Source organism: Struthio camelus, chromosome 6 (assembly GCF_040807025.1).
Source record: "Struthio camelus isolate bStrCam1 chromosome 6, bStrCam1.hap1, whole genome shotgun sequence".
Classification (NCBI taxonomy): domain Eukaryota; kingdom Metazoa; phylum Chordata; class Aves; order Struthioniformes; family Struthionidae; genus Struthio; species Struthio camelus.
The window spans coordinates 307,703-329,973 of NC_090947.1; the positions used below are offsets into that span (position 1 = coordinate 307,703).

At 54.1% G+C, this 22,271-nt stretch overlaps 1 protein-coding gene across 2 annotated transcripts; it reads right to left on the reverse strand.

The window, feature by feature from the left end:
• Positions 1-9,039: 9,039 nt before the first annotated feature.
• On the reverse strand, positions 9,040-21,581 carry LSS (lanosterol synthase). 2 transcript variants are annotated; one of them, XM_068947658.1, is made up of 21 exons: positions 21,419-21,581; positions 19,834-19,972; positions 19,339-19,447; positions 18,853-18,974; positions 18,426-18,522; positions 17,437-17,572; positions 17,103-17,211; positions 16,634-16,752; positions 16,092-16,189; positions 15,929-15,956; positions 15,234-15,290; positions 14,448-14,519; positions 13,684-13,734; positions 13,391-13,540; positions 12,955-13,051; positions 12,670-12,775; positions 12,041-12,106; positions 11,485-11,565; positions 11,049-11,219; positions 10,517-10,595; positions 9,040-10,185 (listed from the first exon to the last, which is right to left on the reverse strand). In XM_068947658.1, exons 2-21 carry the CDS (start codon positions 19,910-19,912, stop codon positions 10,000-10,002), a joined length of 2,013 nt encoding a protein of 670 aa, XP_068803759.1. In that variant the 5' UTR covers positions 19,913-19,972; positions 21,419-21,581; the 3' UTR covers positions 9,040-9,999. The 2 variants fall into 2 exon arrangements, with proteins under 2 accessions (XP_068803759.1, XP_068803758.1); XM_068947657.1 differs by lacking the exon at positions 11,485-11,565 and having other exon boundaries at positions 21,419-21,557.
• Positions 21,582-22,271: the final 690 nt, after the last annotated feature.

Genomic DNA, 22,271 nt, shown 5'->3' on the forward strand with positions numbered 1-22,271 from the left:
TTATGGCAACATTCAAAAAAAAAAAAAAAAAAAGAGATAGTAATGCCAGTTTACAGAGGTGATTAGGAGGAACAGAGATCAGAAAGCCAGGAGTAAAAGGTGTTTAGGAAAGAGGAGAAGGAAACTAGGAAAAGGAAAAGAACAAAAAGACTTTCTCCCAAGCTAGCTTTTACAGCAAGTCTGTTGCTGTAGCTCAGCACAGGGGTGCTTCGGACAAGGGCACAGTGCTAGAGTGCTGCCCAACAGATTTTTTTTCCTCCTTCCCAGTTCCTACAGATAAGGCACTGGTGGGTCAATCCAGCAGTTAGCAGGTATGAAAGGCCTGTGTTTTGCTTCTGCAAAAACAAACCTACTGCGAAAACAACAACCGACTTCAAAAATTAGGAAAACAACAGGAAGCAGCCTGGCCTAAGAATGGTGAAAGCTGAAGTTAGCAAGACTCTAAGGCAAAAAATCACCCTGTAACAGCGGATGACTTCTAAAGGTACGAAAGGCCTGGCCAAAAATGAGTTTGTTGTCACCAATGAATGACAGCCCTAGAGACAGGATGAGAACTTGACAGCCGGTGTCCAGACCACCAGGACACACACACCTTGGTGTATGCGAGTGTGGAGGACAGGTGAATGAAATCAGTGAGAAAAAGAGTGAGTGTGAGTAAAGTCACCTTACATAAAGATTTTGTGAATAAATATCACTTTCCCCTTCTGTAAGACCTAAAATAGAGTTTTATTACACTAATTTCTCAGCACTGTGTGGCTGTATGTTTTGCATGCTTTCCCCTCTTCTTGCTTTTCTTGTCAAATGGTTGGTGTAGATCGTTCTCCCATCATCACCTGGACAAACGTGAGTCCCATTTACAAGAGGGCAGGATTTCTGCAAAAGAAGGGACATTCTTATAAAACAATGTGGTGCTTTTCCCCCAAAATACAGCCACCACAGATGACCTCACGCAGGGTCCACTGCTGTCCTGCAGCAGTAGCAGGAGAGTCAGAAGTATCGCTTTATCGCAGCCTTCAGAACGATGGCTGTTTGACCAGAATCTCACAGAAAGTCCCAGTGGCAACCTCTACCTCATTGCGACCTCACTCACGACATCGTAAACCAGCTCAGCTAGCTCCCAAATGATGCTAATTTTGCCTTCTGACCTCACATCTAACTTGAGCGTTAGTGCTTGCTGCCCCACTTACTTATATCCTAGAAATATGTATTTAAGAGCTCTGTGACTTTTCTTGACCAGGAGATGCCATTTCTGATGATTCTCTGCTTGTTTCACATCTTTTGAAAAACATCTCCCAGGCTTTGACAAAAACATTACCAGGGTGGGAGTTATTCTTTTCTTTAAATAAAAAATTTTGACCCGATGTTGACTGCTCTGTTCAATACTCTGTTCTTGTTTCAGGAGGTTCCAGATGGTCACTCTCCAGATAATGTTTTCTGCCAGAGATATCAACTGTTAGGCAATATGAAAAACTGAATGCATTTTAGATTCAGGTGTGAATACCAGAAATACCACCAAACAGCATGGGAAGTAACTAGTGATTGTATAGCCATTCCTATTAGGACTGAATGTCCTGGAAATTGTTTTCTTCCACTCAACAAAATGAACAGTAAGGCTTCATCTCTTTGCTACTAACACCATTTCCTGGTCTCCTAATATAATAATTTTAAAAAATCAGACTTACAAAACCGTATTTCAGCACTAAAAAATAACATTACTGAGGATGCTAACATACAAATTGCAACCAAAAAAAAAAAAAAGGATCAACTGGAGCTTTCCCCCTACAGGAAGCCTGGATACATCTGACGCAAGCCATTTGAGTACAAGAGCTTGTGCTCAAAAGCAACCCAAATTTGGTTGACCAAATTGTCCATCCTTCCCTTTCATTCTTTTGCATGTCCTCAGTTAAGGATGCCTGGAAATCTCTCTCCTCCTGCTTTACGGAGTTGTAACATATTCCCTAGAGGGCCATAGCAATGCAATAGCATGTAGCGTTAGTCTCATCTGCTTGGGGGTTTCTTTTTAGTTCTTACTCTCTCCTGCCACTTGTGTTGTGCCTTCCTGTCAGCAGTGTTTTGCTCCTAAGTTATTACAGGCACAACTGAGAAGTCCATCTATTGTGACCAATGATTTTGACAATCTGAAATGAAACTGTGTATTTTCCATCCTGTAAAAATCCTATCTAAAAAAGGCCCAAATGAAGCATTCTTGCATGTGTCATGCAAATATCAATGTGACTAACAGATTGTAAAAATATACAATAACTGGCATCTTTTAAAGAAAGATCCAAAAGAAGCAAAATGAACACACATTAGGAGACCTTTTAAAAATCAGTGGCCATAGACTATGCTTTTCTACTATTAAATAGAATACAATAAGTGCATAAATTCACATCATGTACCTGTCCCGTTCTCTAATCCTTTGCAAACAAGGGCGGTTAGTTCAGGGTCTCTCCCAAACAGTTTGTTTGTATTTGCTGCCTTCTTCCTTCTTGCAGGAGGTGCCCTTAATGCCGGCAGCAGCCTAAAATATCCAATAAGATGAGTTTGTTCCCATGCTGGCAATTACATTAGGGACTGCTGGGTCATCCAAAATGCTGGGCATCTGGGTGCATAAAATGGTTTCTTACTGGAGGACAATGTAAAAGAAGGAGAAAGTGAGGTAGTGAGAAGAGCAACCCTGCTGTTTAGGCATGCCTGGCGCTTCTCTTGTGCCAGCCGTGAAAGCAGGTTTTGGTATAAAAGAAGAGGCTTCTCAGGTAGCTAAATACAATCTGAAGTAACTGTGAAAACAGACAGCGCTCAGTTTCCTTGGAACTGGAGGATGTGAATTTCAATTTGCCCTGTAAAGCCACATTCTTTGCCTTAATACACAGGGCTCCTCCACATTTGAGCATATCCAAGTCAGTTCTTGTCCAACCCAGAGTGCTGGGGGGAAAAAAAAAAGCTCAGACGAATGCACACTATTTAGCAGCTCTTAGGAGAGCATCTGGCACCCTTCTACCTCTGCAGAAATGTTTATAGACCCTAAACGCTGTTCTTATCAAACAGAAACATCAGCTTGACCAAAATCGAAAAGGAATGAGAAAAAAAGTCCTACAATTCTGGAATAATTATTTGCTTTGGTTACCAAAAAGATAGATTGGCGCCCTGAAAACAGTGTCGGGAGAAAAATGAATCTGACGTGTCTGAAACCTGCTACAATGAGATCCATCGATTTCCACAAGTGGGCAGCAAGAATTGAGTGTGGGGAGTACCACAGATACCTGCCCCGCTCCTATACTCATTCCCTAAGGATTTAGGAACAGGGTACTGAGATATAGAAACGTTCAGCTTGACCCAATACAATTACTCTTAGGTCACCAAGACAACTGAACACTGAAGAATAACTCTACAGAGAACTTGCGTTGCTGCAGGTCCTGTCGAGGCCAAGCAGCAAGGCAGGCCATGGTGGGCCCACAGACGTCAGATTGGTGGTTAGGATTTCAAGATAACTATTAGCAGCACCAGGAAAATGATAAACTTGTATCAAGCGCTTTTAGCAATTTTTCAGTTGCAGCGACAGTTTGAAGAAAGTCTTTACAAAAACCTCCTCTTCACTTTGCTGCTCCACCTTCACCATCACGGCCAGTCCTTCACCAAGCAGAATGAGAACAAGGCCAGCAGCTCCTTCATGCAGAGCTCCAGCATGCCCTGGGGAAAGCAGATTTTCAAGGCTATCTCAGGATAGCTCAGTGGAACAATTTCTATGTTACCTAGAAAACAACAAAAGAGGAACAAAATAAATTATACAGCAGGTGAGCAGAAGAAAAGGATGGCCCAACAGCCTTCAAGGTTGTGCTGGCTTCCTCTCCAAAACCCGCAAACTGATCGGCAAACGTCTCGGGTTTTGGTGCCAGAGTCCCGTCCCCAGCGATGCCAGACCAGTTCATAGCAAAAACAAGACAGGATCGTCTGCAATAAAAACAAATGCAGCATCAGGGTGCCCCCAGGTATCATCAGTATCACCCTCCCACCGCAGCCACGGCAGCACTGACCGGAAATTGCAGGGCACATGGCTGGCAATGGGTGTTCGTACAAACTTGCTCTTATGCCTCTGTTTCTAGGCTGCCTACCCTGACTTAGACCCGCTTTTAACCAGCATGCTGCTGTAAGACCATGCAGGAACACCAGAGTTTGCATTAAAAGATCTGGTGCAACGCCCATACGGAGCACCGGTTTGAATTAAATTTGATTAAATCTCGCAAATTCCATCAGCTGGCAGTCATTGTAACACTAAACGAATACGGACAGTATGTAGTGGTTGTTAAAGCAGTTCAAAGAGGGATTTTTTTTTCTCCTAACTTCATACAGTGTTATTAAAATAAATAATAATACCTGAAGCGTCCTTTTTAGAAAATGCTACTTGGTGGATTGTTTGTCTTTAACAGGCTATATTTGTTTCTAGGATCATTTGAAGGAATTTTAAGCTTCTACCAATCAGTAATAGCAGTTAGCATATACCCCCAAATATGTTGCAAGGGAAAGCAAAGGTTTTAATCCATCTTCTTACCAGAAATATCTACATAAGCGTATATGAACTTGTAAAACCATGCAAAATCTTTGGACATTTGAAACACAGGTTTTCAGATAAGGCTCTTCTCTCCGAAACATAGTCATTCTTTAACACCACCGAATTTCCCATTCCAATTCTGACACAACGAAAACAGACAGCAACACAAAAAGAACATTATAAGTAATTTTTTTCAGATGGGAAAACTGAACTGTGACTTGTCAGGGCACAAGGATGGTTCTTTGTGGCCTTGCAAGCCCGAGTTTTAGATAAGACCAACGTATTCCAGTTTTTTTCCTCTGCTGTGCTCTAAAAATAACTGGTGAGTTAAGAAAAGGGTAAACATTCCCAGCTAGATAAGATACAAGGTGTTTTCAGCCATTAGGATAAAACCCAAAAAATGTACTGGGCTACCTGTTTGGGCTTTTCATACTGGCAGTGGCTATCAAGAAGGCCCACAAAATATTAAACACTTTCTTATGAGAGATCTGGCATGTATTTGTTTCTATTAATTTTCAGAGAAGTTGGTTGATGGCAGATGTCTCCATTGTAAGGTATTTCTGGGGTGATTTTCCTCCTTACAGTTAGGGAATAATAATTGCAGCCAGTAGCAACGTGGCGTCAGGACTCTGCAAAACCATCCAGCCAGTAACGGGACGCAAAGCCCACCCTGTTCATAGCGAGCCTTTGGCAAATACAGCCGGACCGCTCCAAGTCAAAAAACTCACAACCAGTCAGCACAATCCTAACCAGGGAGAGAGTAGGACCGGGCATAATCAACAGCCCTCCAGCCCCAAACTCACCCGTGTTCACGGCTGCAGAGCTGAGTCTGGGACTGACCCAACACTGTCAGCCTTATTCTGCCCCGAGGAGGTGCCTGGAGCTCAAAACTGAGAAATCAGAAGCGTTTCGGACAAGGGTGTTTCGGACTCCCCAGGTGTCTCACGCTCCCCGGGGAAGCTCAGCAAGGGATCTGCAGCCCAGCAAGAGGCTGGTGTGGTGCCTGCAGGCATCTCGGTGGCCGGAGGTGGGGGATCCAAGGCATGTCGAGCCAAGCAGTGCCAGGAATGACAACCTCGCAGCGCCCAGGGCTGGATTTAGGACGAGAATCCAGGTGTCCCAGCTGCCCAGTTGGCACCTGAGCCACCAGAGGTAAGCAGCTCGCTGCAGCTGCCAGCCCCCACAGGTCTCAGGGCCTCCACAGCCATTTTTGCAGTTAATATTTTCTGCAACGTCGCACAGAGCAGAGCTCCCAGATGCCCAGGCTGAGCTGCACATGCATGCCCATCCTTCCTTTCCCCCTCGCTCGCAGCTACCGCCCAGAGCTCAAGGATATTTTTTTTCCTCCTCACCCCTTACCCAACTCCTCTTTGCTCACCTCCCACTTGGCCGCCCCTCACCATGCCACCGCTGTGAAGCGGCCGTGGGGGAAGTGGGAGGGAGCTTGGCAGAGAGCACAAGGAAGGCAGGTGCCAAAAGGAGCCAGGAGTTTTCCCGTTTTGCCTCCTTTCACACCTTTATTATCCAAGAGCTTAGGATAAATCCACCATGAGCATCTCCAAATGATGTCAAAGGCGGTGAAAAATTTAAATGACACTGGGGATGATTTTTGCTTCTATCCCCTCTCTGCTAAACTGCATTGAACTCATGAGACCCACGGTGACAACGCTGTGTTTGGAGAGGGTTGCTACATATATATATATACACATATATATACATATATACATATATATACATATATATATATATTTTTTTTAAGATGGGGAGCAACAACTCACATAGGTTGAAGCAGAGCAAAGGGCAGGCACAGCCTTCAATTACTTTTAGAGCTCCAATGCATTTGTTTACCACGAATCCCTCTTCCTGTGGCAGTAGGACATGACACACCTGGGGAAGAGCCAGACCCCAACAGCACCATGACAGGGACCAGGATGACGCACATCAGAAACACCTCTCTTCTGGGGCCATCCAGCCCTCTCTGGGGACTCCTCTGTCACACCTGAGCACCAGACCGCCCCCCTTCTCCTCTGTACTAAGCCAGGCTGCCAACAGAACAGTCTCCCTGTGGAAAAAACCTTATCACACATAGAAGGGGGCAAGCAATCCGCAACGAGGAAAAAGTGAACATTTATCTTAATTTCTGTTTGTAAGTGCAAGGCAAGATGACAAACCTGCACATGATAGTCCCATTTTTTTTTTCCTCCAAAAAAGGCATCATAGGCCCTGGGGGAAAGACAGGCTGAACCACTGGTGCCAGGAGCCATTGGCTCTTTCTTGAGCTCTCTTGCTTACCTTGGCTTTCCCTGTGCAGAAGTTAGATTAAGAAATGATCATCACACAGTAACTCTGAGGTAGGGACATTTCTGGTTTTTTCGGGCAGGGAAAGGATGAAGGACAGTTGATGTTCAGAAAACTTCAGTGACTTTACCATGCTGTAGTTCTGGCACACGGTAGGATAGATTGGAGAAGCCAAATTTCCCAGCTTGTGGGTTGCCTGGCCTTTGAGTCGTGACACCTTAAGAGTACCTCATCGTTGGTATTTAACTTCTCCAAGGTTGTCAGTTCAACTTCCAAAGGTCATATCACAACTCAGCCAGGGACCTGCTATCAGACACATGAAGTAAATGAGCTGAGAGCCAAGAGTAAGTGTCCTTAAAGCTATTCTTCTAGATGCTCCCGTGGTTTAACACACTGACACCATCACGATCAAAAATCCATTATCTGTATCTGAGGTACAGGAAACAGCTCTCATACTCTGCTTAGGAATCATAATTATGGTCTTGTACTCTACCCAGAAACCAGATTAGTTTTAGAGCTGGACATGGTGCTTCTGCTTGTGGTAAGGAAAAGGTCATATTGCCAGGAAAGCCAGCTGCCAGTGACCCAAAACAAATAGAAAGTCCAGCTTCCTAACTTTGGATAAAAGTCCAGCTTCCTAACTTCTTATAGAGAATCGGTGTGTTTATTAAATTGACCAGGACTCTTTTGGAAATCAATTTAAGCACAACTAGAACCGCTGCATGAACAGCAAAAGCTGCAAACTTTCCACGTGCACGGAAACAAACCAATAAAAAGGTATGAAAAAAGTTTTACTTAAGTATCAAACTTTGGGAGCTCCTTGGTGACTTTTTTGGTCTTTGTATTTCTTGTCTATCGTGATATGATCATATATATGATATGCAGGGGGATAAGAAAGTGCTATTAAATCTTACTTTAAGAGTAGAGCAGAAACTAGGTCCAAATCCCCATGAGTATTTAGGGATCCAAACAACCTTGGAAAGCCTTGAGAAGAAAGCATTTCTATGTCTTGAGCTCTGCCCAAGGAAATCAGATGAGGGTGGGGGAGCCGGGTTTGACATCATGTCTCCTGGACCCGAAATGTCTGACCTCCCCCCCCCCCCCCCCCCCCCCCCCCAGAAACAGGACAAAAACAAAGTTCAGGCTGAAACCTCAAACTAACAGGTTTGGTTTAGTTTTAAAGAGAAGCTATTTGCTGCCTAGATCAGATAAAGCAGAGATATTAATGTCACTCATTAGCTTTTAGCCCATGACTCTCCCTCTGCGTAAAAACGGAAACACTTTCCTACCCCAAAGCTGAAGGAAAGTTCCTGGAATTCCAAGGGAGGAAGGAAGATAAACAACGTTCAACATTTTAGGGTCCTGCCTTGCAACTTTTACAATCATAATTTTGTTTGGTGAAAGGGCAAGATGTTCTCAAGCCAAAGACCTAGGTGGAAACCAAACAGCGACATCCTCTTAGGATGCACAAACCTGTAACACTTCAATCAGTGCAGCTGCAGTTGGAAGAAAGCTCGTTAAACACCGCTGCCTGCTTGCGATCTTGTGCAAAGATGAAAACAAGATCATCTGTACAGGGCATTAATGCAGCTAGGGAACTCCGGTATCGAACATCACAAATCTTTGCCCCTTTACTAACCAAAGTGCTGGTAATGAAAACATGATCACAGTGCTGAAGCGGCTGCTTCTTTGCAGCACTCCGAGGGACATCATGTTGTTTCGAGCGTTAAGTAACTGCATACCATTGAAAAAAAAGAAACAAAACCAAAAAACCCTTGCAATAATATATTGAAAGGACACTGGTTTTATCAAATTCTCCTACAATGACTTAAAAATACCTTCCTGTTTTTGATGGAGAACATCGAGGTGCTTTAAATGCACAGTATTATCACAGACAAGTTTAAAGGAGCCCAGAATTTGAAAAAGGCAAACAAGGCTGTCAAAAGTCCAAGCTGAGTTTGCTTGAATAAGCATTTCAAATTTAACTAGGGCAAGAAGATGGAGCATACTCTCAGCAAGCCTGGAGACTGCACCAAACAGCAAGGCATACGCTGGAGGGCAGAGCAGCTACTAAGAGGATGCAAAAAAACTGAGAGGTGAGCCAAACCAGGCTACAGGATGTAGCTGGCCAAGCTCCCCACTACCTGGGACGCACACCGGGGCAGGCCAAGAAGGGACCAGCATACAGCTACTTACCATACGCAACACCATTAGTAATTTATTTTGTCATTCAGCACAACTTCCAGCTCTGAAGACAAAAAAGAAAAGCCCAACACACCACTGCTCAGAGGCAGCCCTCACCTCTCCTCCCTGTGACGGAGAGGGCCGGAAGGCACAGACGGCCTCCAGCGCAACTCATCCACGCTAAAAGAACTAGCGTGCCTGCTGCACTGGGGAAAGGCTGGAGCCTGGGAGACCCGGACTGCACCCCTGACGCTAATCACCTCAGTGCTTTCTGCCTCAGTTTTTCTGGCCAGTTTTTCAAAGCAGGAGCAATGCTGGCGACTTCCTCCGTGAGGCTCTGGGAGGCCAGGTACCACTGGCTGGGTGGGGGGCAGAACAGCAGAAAAAAGGGTGAAGCACTTCTCTTCCCTAACCAGCTGCGGGAGACAGATGCCCCTCCCCTCCCAGTGGAGGCTCCAGAGGAAAGAGCACTTCAAAGGTAGTTTTTGGCACTCATACAGCAGGGCGTGTGATGCACCCCCATCACGATGCTGGGCACAGGGAAAGCCCAAAATCCCACACTCTTGCTGCAGACAGGCAACCTGAGAGAGCCAGGACAGCACAAGGGGAGGATACAGACAGCTTTACTCTAGCCAGGATGAGAGATCAAGCCTGTCTAGATGTCTAATACAACACAGCTGGGCAGCTTTCTCTTTTGGATCAAATTGGTGATCTGAAAAAGGTGCCTCAATGCATGCGCTGTAAGGCGAGAGAGTCTTTTAAAAAGCTGATTCTTAGAAAAGGGTCAACAGAAAGCAAATGGGGACCCAGTGGCACCATGTGGCACTCTCTTCCCTGGGAGAGGCAGTGGTTCAGGGCTGCAGCAAGACAGGCGTGTAAATACTGCAGAAGGAAATAACCCTGTGCCCCTACATGGCAAGTTATAGCAGAAACAATTTGGAGGCCACAGTGTCTGCAATGGCCTGGGGTCAGGCAGACAAGGTCTCCTTTGGGGTTTTCCCTGCCCCAGCAGAGGATCCGGACTGCAGCTGCCTCGCGAGAGCGCTGTTGGGATGCAGCCGGGAGAAACGCCCCAGCGTCCAGATGGGGAAGACGTTGCGGTAGGAGGTGTAGCTGATGGCACACGACTTGTTGAATACTCCAGCGATGTTCTCCTGAGAGAAAAACAGCAAGGTGGTGTGGGTGACAGGGAACTAGCTGCATCCCCCTCACCTGTGCTCCTCAGGGTCGCACCGCCCTCTCCTGAAACACTTCCCTCTACCCCATATGAGCCTTGGGCTGCCATCTCACTGCACCATAAGCAGCCACAGTTGGGTTTAGGACATAGGGCCGAGCTCATCTCCTCCCTGGGGTCCCCCCAGCAAAACCCACAAGTGGCTTCTCTTGTAGGTAAGAGAAAACACACCATTGTAATAGCTGCACGGTGCCCAGGACACCTTCAACACCAGAGGAACCCCTTAGAGAGGCAAGAACGGATCTACATACCTGAGGCCAATCCCCATTCGGCAGCTGTTTATCGATCAACACTTTGATGCCTCTTTCCAGAACACTAATATCAGGGTACCTGCAAAGCACAGAGGAGACCAAGACTCCTGGATCTAGACTGTTCACATACCTCTATCCACATGCTTAGGGAACTCAGCTACCTCCAGGCTCCCCACGCTTGTCTCTGGCATGCCAAGTGCTTTGGGAAGACCCCTTACAATCCTAGGACACCTGACATTATGAATATGGCAAAATCGTCCCAGGCCTGAGGCTTGCGCTTGTGATCCACGCTGCTTTGCAATGGCTCCCCTTCCCCCAGGCATCAAGAGCCTCACCAGCCCACAGACCACAGCTCCAGCAAGTCCCTCCCTGCAGCAGGCTTGTGACCACCAGCATCTTTCAGAAAACGTCATATGGTGCACAGCTAGGCCCAGGGCCCATGCCAGCTCTTCCCTATAACTTGGCCTGCATTTCCTATCTCACCAGGGACTCAGGGCCACGCAGCACCTGAAGAGGCGAGGGCTGCTCCTACCTGACAGCCATGAGCCCCAGCAGGGCCCAGCACGTATTGTGGATCTGCGACGTGGCACTCTGCACGTACACGCGCTGCTCGCACGACTCAAAGTTTTCTCCCCATCCACCGTCCACCATCTGCTTGGAAAGCAGGAACTGGCAGGCCCGGGCCACCTCTCTGCACGCAGCCCTGCAAAGAAGGGGCAGAGAAACGGAGGGGGCTGAGGGCCGAGGAGAGTTTGCACCCATGTGCCCCAGTCACAGATGGCAGCCATGCTCTACCATGCCCATGGTGGGGGCTGCCCGAGAGGCTCAGGCAGTGAGTACCCTGGTCATATCACAGGCACAAGATTTGGGAGGGGGAGCGGCTGGGCCGGCCAGCGGATCATCTCAGCCCCACCACATGGTCCTGCCCAAGAGAGAGGGGCAGGGGAACCATACTGCCCCTCACTCACCCGTCGCGGTATGTGTGCTGCATACTGGCAAACGCCTCCAGGCCAAACCAGGTGCCATAGGTGAAACAAACCCCCCAGCTCCTAGGAGGGACGGGAGAGCAGTAACGTCAGGTTTGCACAGCCCAGGGTAGATGCAGGCTGCGACGCTGCTGCGGTCAGAGCAAACGCAGAGCTGGGCAGAGGCACAGGACCCTGCAGCCCACGGTCACTATGGCACGACCATGCCCAGTCCTGTCAGGACTGCTCCCAGCTTGCTCAGGAGGCACTAGACACTTAGGGACCAGAGGAGCTGGAGCCACCCCAACCCCCAAGGATTGCCAAGGCCTTATGCAGCATGCAAGGCGCCCGCTCCATGTGGGCTGGAGAGAGAAGACAGGTGAGCAAAGCACACAGCAGCTGAACAGTGGTGGTGGGGTGGGGGGGGGAACCAACCAACCAACCAAACGGCTGCCACTTGCCCTTCCCACGCATCCTGCCAGCCAGGAGCGCCTGCCACCACAGTCTCTCTTGCACTAGGGCTGCCGGGGGAAAGACAGGCCACGGGAGCACTGCTTACCCTTCCCACGACCCGTCAGCTCGCTGCGTCCTCCGACAGAAGTCCAGGCCTTTCTGCAGAGTCTCTCTGGTCAGGAGAAAGATGTTTGCTTCAAAAGCAGCCCCAACTCAGTGGCTGCCTATGCAGCCATCGGTCCCTCTGAGGATTTGGTAGACCCTCGTTATAAGATGGCTCAAGAAACAAGAGTGTGCAGACAGGAAGCCCCACAGTCCCTGGGGCAGGGGGACCCCACAGGATCTCACAGTGGAATCATGCACCACTTGGATGCTTTTCAGCCATGAGCTGGCACGCAACAGGAAACCCAACCAGTAACCGGTTGCAAGATCGAGGCAACCGCTACGTGAAGAGACAGGCAGTTGCTTCATCAAATCCCCCCTGCTTCATCCCATCAAGATAAATGGCCTGTGCCTTGCTCCTTGAGCCAGGCTAGGCCTCAGCCTCTTACAGGGAGCTCTGGTTTGGAGATGTCAGCAGCATCCCAGCCTTGAATGCACCAAGGGCTAATCCATGCCAACACAGAGGCCCCAACAAGGCTCAACAGGGGGATGTGCCAACTCGGGCCATGGCAGGCAGCACAGGTGACTGCAGCCTGTTTTCTCCTCTGCCCCACTCTCCTCTTAGTGTCTCACCTGATCTCTGGGGCTCTGTGCTCGGGGAACACCTCGTGGAAGTGTCTGAGTGCCTGCATGACAGCCGACGTGCACTCCACATAGGTGTAGTCAATCATGATGTCACCTGCCGGTGGGAGGAGGACAGCAATGCAACAGCCCCTCTGCCGGGCAGCTCTCCCGGCAGCACGCTGCCAACCCCTTTCCTGGCCCCAGCGCACGCTCATCCTGTAGAGGGACTTGAGGCAAAAAAGCCAGGGCACCTTGCAGCAGGCAGGATGATCAGCCCCATACAGCTCCCCTTACCAAACACCTCCGAGGGGTTCAGCAGCTCCAGTAAGCGACCTCCTCGCTTGGTTTCATATGTAGCAAAGCCTCCATCGGAGTTCCTCATGCTCAGCAACTGCCCGGACAAGGAGAGAGTGGGGTCTGGACTGGCCCACAGGCAGTCCTGACTGACTGGCCCAGTCCACCCCCGAGCCAAGAGTGAGGACAGAGTCAGGCTCACAAGCCCACAGGGTAGGTGAATAACTCACATCCCAATCCACAGTCACACCCAATCCGGACCACCGTTCCAGAGACTCGTATCACAGCAAATGTGGTGTCACCATTGCTATTAGCAGGCCATAGGCCTTGTACCAGCTTATGCAATACCAGGCCTAACATCAGGCCTTACCTTCTCTTATTTTAGCTTGGTTTAGCTGGTGGCGTTTCCCCACCGCCCAGGTTTTGCAGCACTTACCACATTCACGGCCTCAAAGAGGCGCTCAGAGGGGACGAGCTTGGTTATGAAGGGGCACTTCTCCTGCAGCAGCATCACCGACTTCAGCCCCTCTGCCGTGCAGTCAGCCACGATCCAGCCACAATCCCGGGTGCTGAAGGGGAAGCCACCCTGGGGAAGGGTCGGGAGGGCTCAGCTCCCCAGACTTGCTCTGCCCTTGCGCAGGGGAAGTCACTGCCCCTCAGTCCCATCCCCTCTGCCCAAATTACTGCCCCAGTTGCCCCTCCCACAGCAGCCAGCTCCAGCTGTTGTACCTTGTTCATATGGCGATAATATTTCTGGTAGTCAGGTGGGTTCTCTGGGATCTGCAGAGGACAAGAGCAACAGTGAGGGCAGGCCAGAGGTGCCTGGCAGCAGACACATGCTGAAACCATTGCAAGAGCAGAGCTCTATGGGCCTGGGCACCATTTGTCCTTTACTGAGGGAGGCGGCCAAGGCCAGAAGCTGGCCCGGGAGCAGTGAGAAATCACCTTTCAGCCTGACTTAGCCAAGTGTTGCTGAATCCCCTGTCCCCTCTTCATTGCTTTCCCATCAGGAAGCCATCCACTTTCAGTGCTCCCTTTGCCAGCACCATAAGCAAGACCTACAGCTGCATCTGCGCTGAGCCACCCATGACTCCACAAGCCTGGCCAGCAGGAGCTGAGCCCATGCAGTCATTAGCCAAGGAAGCCGGATTTCCCAGCAGGATACCTCAAACACGCGGTCACCAGGCCAGATGAGAGGCAAAGACTCTCGAGCTCGCTGTTCCCCAGCTTTTCGTAGCGCAAGGAAGCCAACCCAAACAATCCATAGGGCTTTGCAGCAAGCTCTAGAAGCCAGCCAAGGTCCTCTGCAAGCTGCAGAGTTAGCTCCCCAGCAAAAATGATGCGGGAACCAAAAGGTTGTCCCCAGAGCTTTGCTAGTCCAGCCCTGCAGAAGAGCTCTTCAGAAGGCAACAGAAGCATTCAATAGGGCTGTAAGTAAACACAGAGCTTGTGCAGCCATCACAACAGAGACACCACCAACCAGCTCTGCTCACCTGGCTGAACTTGAGGAACTCATGGGCGTTTTGGAGGCAGGACGTGAATTCAGGGATCTTCTGGGCTTCTGCCTGGAAATGGAGGTGCAGAGTCAGCAAGGAGCTGCGGCTGTCACACATGTCCCTCAAGTAGAGGAGGATGTGCTGGAATCTCACTGACCTTCTGGTCTAGGTGCAGTCAACTCCTGCCTTTCATATATCCCTTCCCATAGCTTTGCATTCATACTTTGCGCGTATCCATCTGTTTCCACTAGAAGCTTCTACAGTTGGAGCTGTCGTTGCTGTCACTGGAGAGGCATTTGCCTGGCCAGGGTAGGGGCTTATCTGGGCAACCACATCACCCTCCCAAAAGCATGCCCACCATGGCTACCCTGCAGCGCTGCAAAGCGGGGATCCTGCATGCTCTCCTTGCCAGACGGGCAGGCACCAGAGCCAAGCAGAGTACAGAAGAAGAGCCAGGGTTTTACCACAGGCTGCAGAGACAGGGAAACCTAACTTGATCCATTCAGCAAAGATCATGGCCTCTTGCTTTGAAAACCACTGACAGTGCTGGGCTGCACTAGCTGCACCGGGCACCCTGCGTACCACCTGGGCCCGGATGGTGGAGGTAACAAGTCAACAGCTCTGAGAAGGAGCATGTTCACTCGGCCCTGGTATACAACGTGATGCCAGGATCAGCACAGCAGAGCTCTGAGGGCATGCACAATAGGAACCACCCAGCATTTGGGGATGGGCCAGGAGACGCCACTTTCCTGAAGCAGCACGTAGCGCTGAAGGAAGCATTACCTCCAAAAAGGCTTGGACGGCAAAGGCAGTGTCCCACAGCTGGGATCCATTCGTCCCCTGGAAGAGAGAGAGCAGGCAGTAAGAGGCAGCTGCCTGTGGCAGCACAGCAGCCTGTCCCAGCCATGGGGTCTCTGGGGCAGCACCTCCCTCTTGCATTACCCCCATGAGCTCCCTCCACCTTGCATCTCAGTTTCAGGTTGTGCAGCACCACGGCTAACATGCAGGCACAGAGGGGACGGACACAACAGCACAGGGATGGAAAGGGGATGGAAAATGACACAGCTGGTACAGCCTGCACCAGGCACTGGTGGGACGGGAGAGGCAGCCAGGGATGAGGAGCAGAGGGAGGCAAAGGCCAGGAGAGAAGCATGGCTGTGTCCACATGCAACATCTGAGCAGAGGGGCAGTGGCCTGTCCGTGTCACCATGTCTTCCTCCTTCTCTTCTCCCAGCATCTGTGGGGATGAAGGGGACAGAGGCCTCGAGCTACCCCTCGACTGACAGCCGGACACTGAGAGGCAGACCAGCACGACAAACGCTGCTCACTGCTGGCACAGCCAGGGGAAGTGGCAGTGAGACAAGTAAGGCAAGCCGCTGGGAGCTCAGCCCAAGCGTGAACAAGCTATCCCATCCCACGGGCTGCCACAGCACGCCTGGGTCCCTCTCAGTCACAGCCGAAATCCCACAGCACTTCACCTGCATCTTCATGCCATCGAGGCCCAGCCTGTGGGAGAAGAAAGCACAGTGCTGCAGTGCAGGCACAGCGAGAGCGCCGGGAAAAGGGCTGAAAGCCACAGTGTGCTCACACAAATGAATCAGAGCCCTCTGCCGTGCCAGGCAGGCCATGCTCAGCCCTTACCAGAGATAGTCAGGGATCCTGGAGACATGCTCCTGAAAAGCTGGGGATTTCTCCCCATCCACGAACCAGCGAACCAGCATGTTGATGGTCTTGGAAATCTGCCAAGAGAACAGTATCATCACGGCCCTGGACATAGTATCTTCCAGTCCCAGAGATATACATCACTCCCACCCAGCACACAGCCCTCTACGGGTGGCAGGCTTTGTCCCAAGGGTTGAATCCATTGTGTCACCCTAAGCACGCAACCCTGCCCAGCTCAGCCATGAGATTACCCTAGGGCTTCCCCTCAGATCATTTCCCTTGACAAAGGGAAAGATGCCCCCCCTTCAGAGACCACAGCTGCCCCCTTGCCCACTGCATCTCCTGTGCCCTGTTAGCTGTAAGCTCTTTAGCATCAGGCACAGCTGCTGCTGCTGCTGCTAAGCAAGATCCATTGGTTATGGTTACAGGTCACACTTGGAAAGGGCTGGGGGACCCCAGCCCAGTCCCTCAAAGGCACAAGAAGAAATAGAGCCAAGGGCACGATTTCTAAAGGGCCCTACCGGGCCAATGCTGATGCATTTGGTGAACCTGTCATCAGCTTTGATGTGATCGTACAGCTCTGTCATGGCTCGCTGCCGCAAGGAGGTGCTGTGGTGGGCTTCATACATGTTCATGATGGCTGCAGAAGAAAGGGATGTGCGGTGAAAAACCTGCCCCGTGCAGTCAGAACCACTTGTTGTGGTTGGCTGTGCCACTGCTCACACCACGACTAACTGAGGGAAATATAGGGATTACTCTGCCCCAGAGGGGCGCAAGAATCAGGACACAAGGTCCTGCTGCTCTCACGGAGGCAGAAGCCCATTGGTCACGCAATCAGAGTCTCTATTCCAGATCCAGGACATGCACCAGTAGCTGGCAGTAGACCTTAGAGAGCCTCTGTGGTACAAGGCAGCCTCAGCTCCATTGCCAGCTTGCGCAAGGGCAGTAACATGGTAAGAGCCCTCCCGCCCCAGCCAACGCTGCACTCACCATAAGCCACCTCCAGAAGCCAGCTGTGTGGTGTGTACACATCGCAAGCAGCCACGTTGTTCCTCTGGGCTGGCCAGTCTATGCTGGCGTAGTCCTGCACGTACAGCTCCTGACACGGGAGAACACAGGGCATCAGCCTGGCAGGCTGCAAGCAAACACCCCAAGGCAGCTCATTGCAGGCAGTTGGCCCTGGACAGAGAGACCACTTCCTCTGTGCAGGCGAGAGCTGTCACTTGGCAAACCAGAGGCTGGCCCCAAGGACATGACTGGCATAGCAGCAGGCCACAGACACAGGTATCCTTGTTGGGGAGCCCCACCAGGATCATCTGCTTACCTGCCGCAAGCTCTGTATGAGCTCATCCTCTTCTGCTGACAGACGCTTGGCATAACAATAGCTCATGGGGAGGTAAACCTGGCGGCAGTGACACCAGAGCCGGGATGGGTGGGCTGGGAACCACGTAGGGAGCAGCCTGTTCACAACAGAGAAGGTACTAGCATGAGTGATAAGGAGGGCCAAGGGAGGCACGGAGAGATGATGTGCTGGCAGGGGGATGCCTGGAGCAGGTGGTACCTTTCCCTATCCCCTGCACCAGGCCCTTTGCTGCCAGTACAGTTGCAAAGGACAGAAGGGAACATCCATGCAGCCTGGCCCCATGCAGGTCCCCCCCAACAAGGCTGCTCCCTCCCCATCAGGGCCAGCAGAGACCTTTCCTGGGTCAACTCAGGCAGGGCAGGGAGGACCCTGAGCTCAGAGAGGAGACAGAGAAGTCTGATCAGTTACACCTCTCCTGCCAGGGCAATCTTGAAGGTAGAGGCCCAGACTGACAACTGAACACATCTGATGACAAAGCTCAAGCAATCCTTGGCACTGGGCACCCTTTGATTTCCCCCAGGGGAAAACACTCATCATACTCTTTCAAGCCTCTCTGACACCAATGAGCTGCTCAGGATCCTCTGAGCAATCACGAAGGCTACAGGTGGGGGTTAGAGCTGGCAGCCTTACACACAACAAGCTCTGTCCTGCTGGAGCCCAGTTCTGGCTGGACACAAGGGCAGAAGATACTGGTGGCAGGGAACTAATGCATATATCAGGGTCCCTACAGGGAGGGCTCACAGGGCTGAGCTCCGGCATATCCCTTCAGCGCAGCGTTCATTCCTATCCACCCGCTGGCTGGCCTTGCTGCCCGTCTCCCAGCCCACAGGCAGCTTGAGCAGCCTCGGCTGCAGGTGGGGTGAGCCCTGTAAACACCAACGCCTGGGAGAGCTTGGGGATCAAGGCTGACAGCGGGACTGACAACGCTCCCCACCTCGAGCACCACGTACCACATCTCTGGGAGAAGTGTGTTCATTCCCTCCCAGCTGTAAACATTCAAGACAGCCAGCCAAAACTTCCCCCAGGAAGGGATTCCCACAGCACCTCCTGCAGAGAAGGATGTTAGCTCTCGGGGTTAACGCAACCATGCCAGCTCCCTGCTTTCTCCCACATTGCAGGATCTCCTTCTCCCTGCTTCTGGGAGATGCCACATGGGCTGGGACTCATGCCAAAAAACAGCTAGTAGACCATGGTCCAGAAACAAAACGTGCTTTCTCAGGCTTATCTGAAATGCAGGTGCCATCAAAGGCAAGCAAAAGCATCAGCTCCTCTGCTGCCTAGTAGCCCCCGCATGCTCCACTCAGCCCTCGGGGCCAGCCAAACCTCTCTCACTGTCGTCCCAGCCCCATGGCTGCTGTACCAGGCAGCAGAGCTGACCTCTGCTGTGCAGGTTGACACGGGCCCGCACAACATCAGGGTCGTCTGGCCCAACCCCCAGGATCCTCAGGGCTGTGTAGTTGAGCGCTGTGCCAAACACCGTCGATTTGTCTTCCACATGCCTGTCACACACACACAGAGGATAGCTGTTAGGCACAACCCACTGCACAGGGCTCTTTGCCAGGGCAAAATGGGATGCTAGGGATGACTGCGGAAAAGGGAGACCCAACCTGGGTACAAATATTTTTGCTCTGCACTGCCTTGAAGCGCATAACGCTTTGGGACATAGTACCAAGGAGGAGATGCAACGAGGCTCTCCGCTACAGTGGGCAAGGCACATCCCTGGAGTCCTGCATAAGCAGCCGCCCAGAGATATCACAGCTGCCACCTCCCACTCCCCAGGGCCAGGCAGATTTGGCAGCAGCTCCAAGTGCTGAAGCTCACAGGCACCACTGCCACCACAAAAGAAGTTTCTCTGCTACTCACAAGCCCCAGCCGCCATCTGGGAGCTGCACAGAGCGCAGGTAGCGTACCATCTCTTTCCGAAACTCTTCCGGCAGCGGGATCTTTGCAGTGTGGCAAGTGATGAGGAGACCTGGAAGATCAGACAGACTGATTCTTTCGCGAAGTCCAACATAGGGTGTTTATCTGGCTGAGAGGAGCGAGGCCTTGGGACGCTGCATCAAGACACCGCAGGGAGCCTCCCCAGCCTTCACAGGTGACGCTTCTGCTGATAACGCAGAGGCGTGCCAGGATGAAGCAACATGCTTCAAATAAACGTGCCCAGCCATGGCCAACTTGTCCCTTCCCACCTCAGCAGAGGGAAGGGCCTCCTGTTAGGTGGCCTGTCCCCAGCCCACGAAGCCAAGCCAGCCAGGAGCACCTTGGGGCTCCTGCTCGCCACAAGACGAGGCTGGGGCGGGGAGAGGGGGGTCACCTCAGCAGCGTGGGGGGAGCGCCAAGCACCCCGCCGCAAACTACCTGGGAGCAGGAAGAGCGGCCCGCCGTAATCGCCAGCCCAGTGCCCGTCCTCAGTCTGCAGGCCAGCGTAAAACCGCATGCCGTTGAGGGCAGCCTCCTGCGCCGTATGAGCCGCCGGCAAGGGCCGCAGCACCTCATCCTGTGGGGAGGCAACACCACGGCCTGGGTCTCCTCCCCACCCCCAAGAGAGCCCAGGCCCCAGTGGGGCACCTCAGCCCTAGGGACCCCCCACCAGCCCCAGGGGCCTCTCCACTTTTAGCCCCAGGGACCCCCCCCTCCCCTCAGCCCCAGGGACCCCCCCCTCCAACTCCAGGGACCCCCCCCCTCCCCTCAGCCCCAGGGATGCCGCCTCCAATTCCAGGGACCCCCCCTCCCCTCAGCCCCAAGGACTCCTCCCCTCAGCCCCAGGGACCCCCCCCCTCCAGCCCCAGGGACCCCCCCCTCCCCTCCCCTCCCCTCCCCTCAGCCCCCAGGACCCCCCTCCCCCAGCCCCAGGGACCTCCCCTCCCCTCAGCCCCAGGGACCTCCCCTCCCCTCCCCTCAGCCCCCAGGACCCCCCTCCCCCAGCCCCAGGGACCTCCCCTCCCCTCCCCTCAGCCCCCAGGACCCCCCTCCCCCAGCCCCAGGGACCGTACCCTCCCCTCAGCCCCAGGGACCTCCCCTCCCCTCCCCTCCCCTCAGCCCCAGGGACCCCCCCCTCCAGCCCCAGGGACCCCCCCCTTCCCTCAGCCCCAGGGATGCCTCCCCCAGCCCCAGGGATCCCCCCTCCAGCCCCAGGGACTCCCCCCTCCCCTCAGCCCCAGGGATGCCGCCTCCAATTCCAGGGACCCCCCTCCTCCCCCAGCCCCAGGGATTCCCCCTCCCCTCAGCCCCAAGGACTCCTCCCCTCCAGCCCCAGGGACCCCACCCTCCCCTCAGCCCCAGGGATGCCTCCCCCAGCCCCAGGAACCCCTCCTGCCCTCCAGCCCCAGGGACCCCCCCTCCTCTCCCCTCCCCTCCCCTCAGCCCCAGGGACTCCCCCTCCAGCCCCAGGGACCCCCCCTCCTCTCCCCTCAGCCCCCAGGACCCCCCTCCCCCAGCCCCAGGGACCCCCCCTCCCCTCAGCCCCCGGGACCCCCCTCTCCCAGCCCCAGGGACCCCTCCTGCCCTCCAGCCCCAGGGACCCCTCCTGCCCTCCAGCCCCAGGGACCGCCCCCTCCTCTCCCCTCCCCTCCCCTCCGCCCCAGGGACTCCCCCTCCAGCCCCAGAGACCCCCCTCCCCCAGCCCCAGGGACCCCCCCTCCCCTCAGCCCCAGGGACCCCCCCCTGCCCTCCAGCCCCAGGGACCCCCCCCTCCTCTCCCCTCCCCTCCCCTCAGCCCCAGGGACTCCCCCTCCAGCCCCAGGGACCCCCCCTCCCCTCCCCTCAGCCCCCAGGACCCCCCTCCCCTCAGCCCCCAGGACCCCCCTCCCCTCCCCTCAGCCCCAGGGACCCCCTCCTCCCCCAGCCCCAGAGACGCCCGCCCCCCATGGCATCGGGGGCACCTCAGCACCGGTGCCCGGGCGGACATCCCCGCCCCCTCAGGCGCCGCCCCCCCGCGCCTCACCGTGTCCAGCCCGACGCAGTGCGCCTCCAGCGCCGTCTGCGCCCGCCGCTCCGCCACCGCCTCCTCGCCGCCGCCGCCGGCGCCCGCGTAGCTCCAGGTCTGCCGGCCGCCCTCGCAGCGCAGCCTCCAGCCGCTCAGCGCCGTGGCCGTGGCCGCCGAGCGCCGCGGGCCGCCGCGCCGCCGCCGCACCGCCCTGCCGGCGAGCGCCATCGTTAGCCAACCGCCGCCAGTCACGCACTCGCCCGCGCTCCCTCACGCACCCGCCGCCCGCCATCCCGCCGCCCGCCCGCGCTCCCTCACGCACCCGCCGCCCGCCATCCCGCCGCCCGCCCGCGCTCCCTCACGCACCCGCCGCCCGCCATCCCGCCGCCCGCCCGCGCTCCCTCACGCACCCGCCGCCCGCCATCCCGCCGCCCGCCCGCGCTCCCTCACGCACCCGCCGCCCGCCATCCCGCCGCCCGCCCGCGCTCCCTCACGCACCCGCCGTCCGCCATCCCGCCGCCCGCCCGCGCTCCCTCACGCACCCGCCGTCCGCCATCCCGCCGCCGAGCCGCGGCGCCCGGCTCCACCCCGCCCTGGCCCGACATGGCGCCACGGCCGCGGCCGCCAATGGGGGCCGCCGGGGCGGGCCGGCGCCGGGCTGAGGGGGCGGCGGGAGGGTGGTGGCTGAGGGGACCCGGTGGGGAGAGGCGGGACCGACCCCGCTGTCCCCCGCACGGGGCGGGGGGGAATTTGCCGGGCGGAGCAGCAGCCCCGAGGCTTTTCGGCTCGCTGGAGCGATGCCGGGCAGGGGGAGAGGGGGATCCTTCCTCTCAACCGACCCCACCGGAGGGGGGGGGGAAGGGGCTGGGGT

Excerpts from the sequence above, each read along its gene's own strand:
- LSS (XM_068947658.1), bottom strand. The coding sequence starts at position 19,912 with ATGCGGTTTTACGCTGGCCTGCAGACTGAGGACGGGCACTGGGCTGGC. Across the intron at positions 15,291-15,928 it reads TCGATGGCATGAAGATGCAG|GGGACGAATGGATCCCAGCT; the intron begins GTGAAGTGCTGT and ends TCTCTCTTCCAG. Across the intron at positions 11,220-11,484 it reads CAGCACACATACCGCGACGG|GGCTGCGTGCAGAGAGGTGG; the intron begins GTGAGTGAGGGG and ends CCTTCTTTGCAG.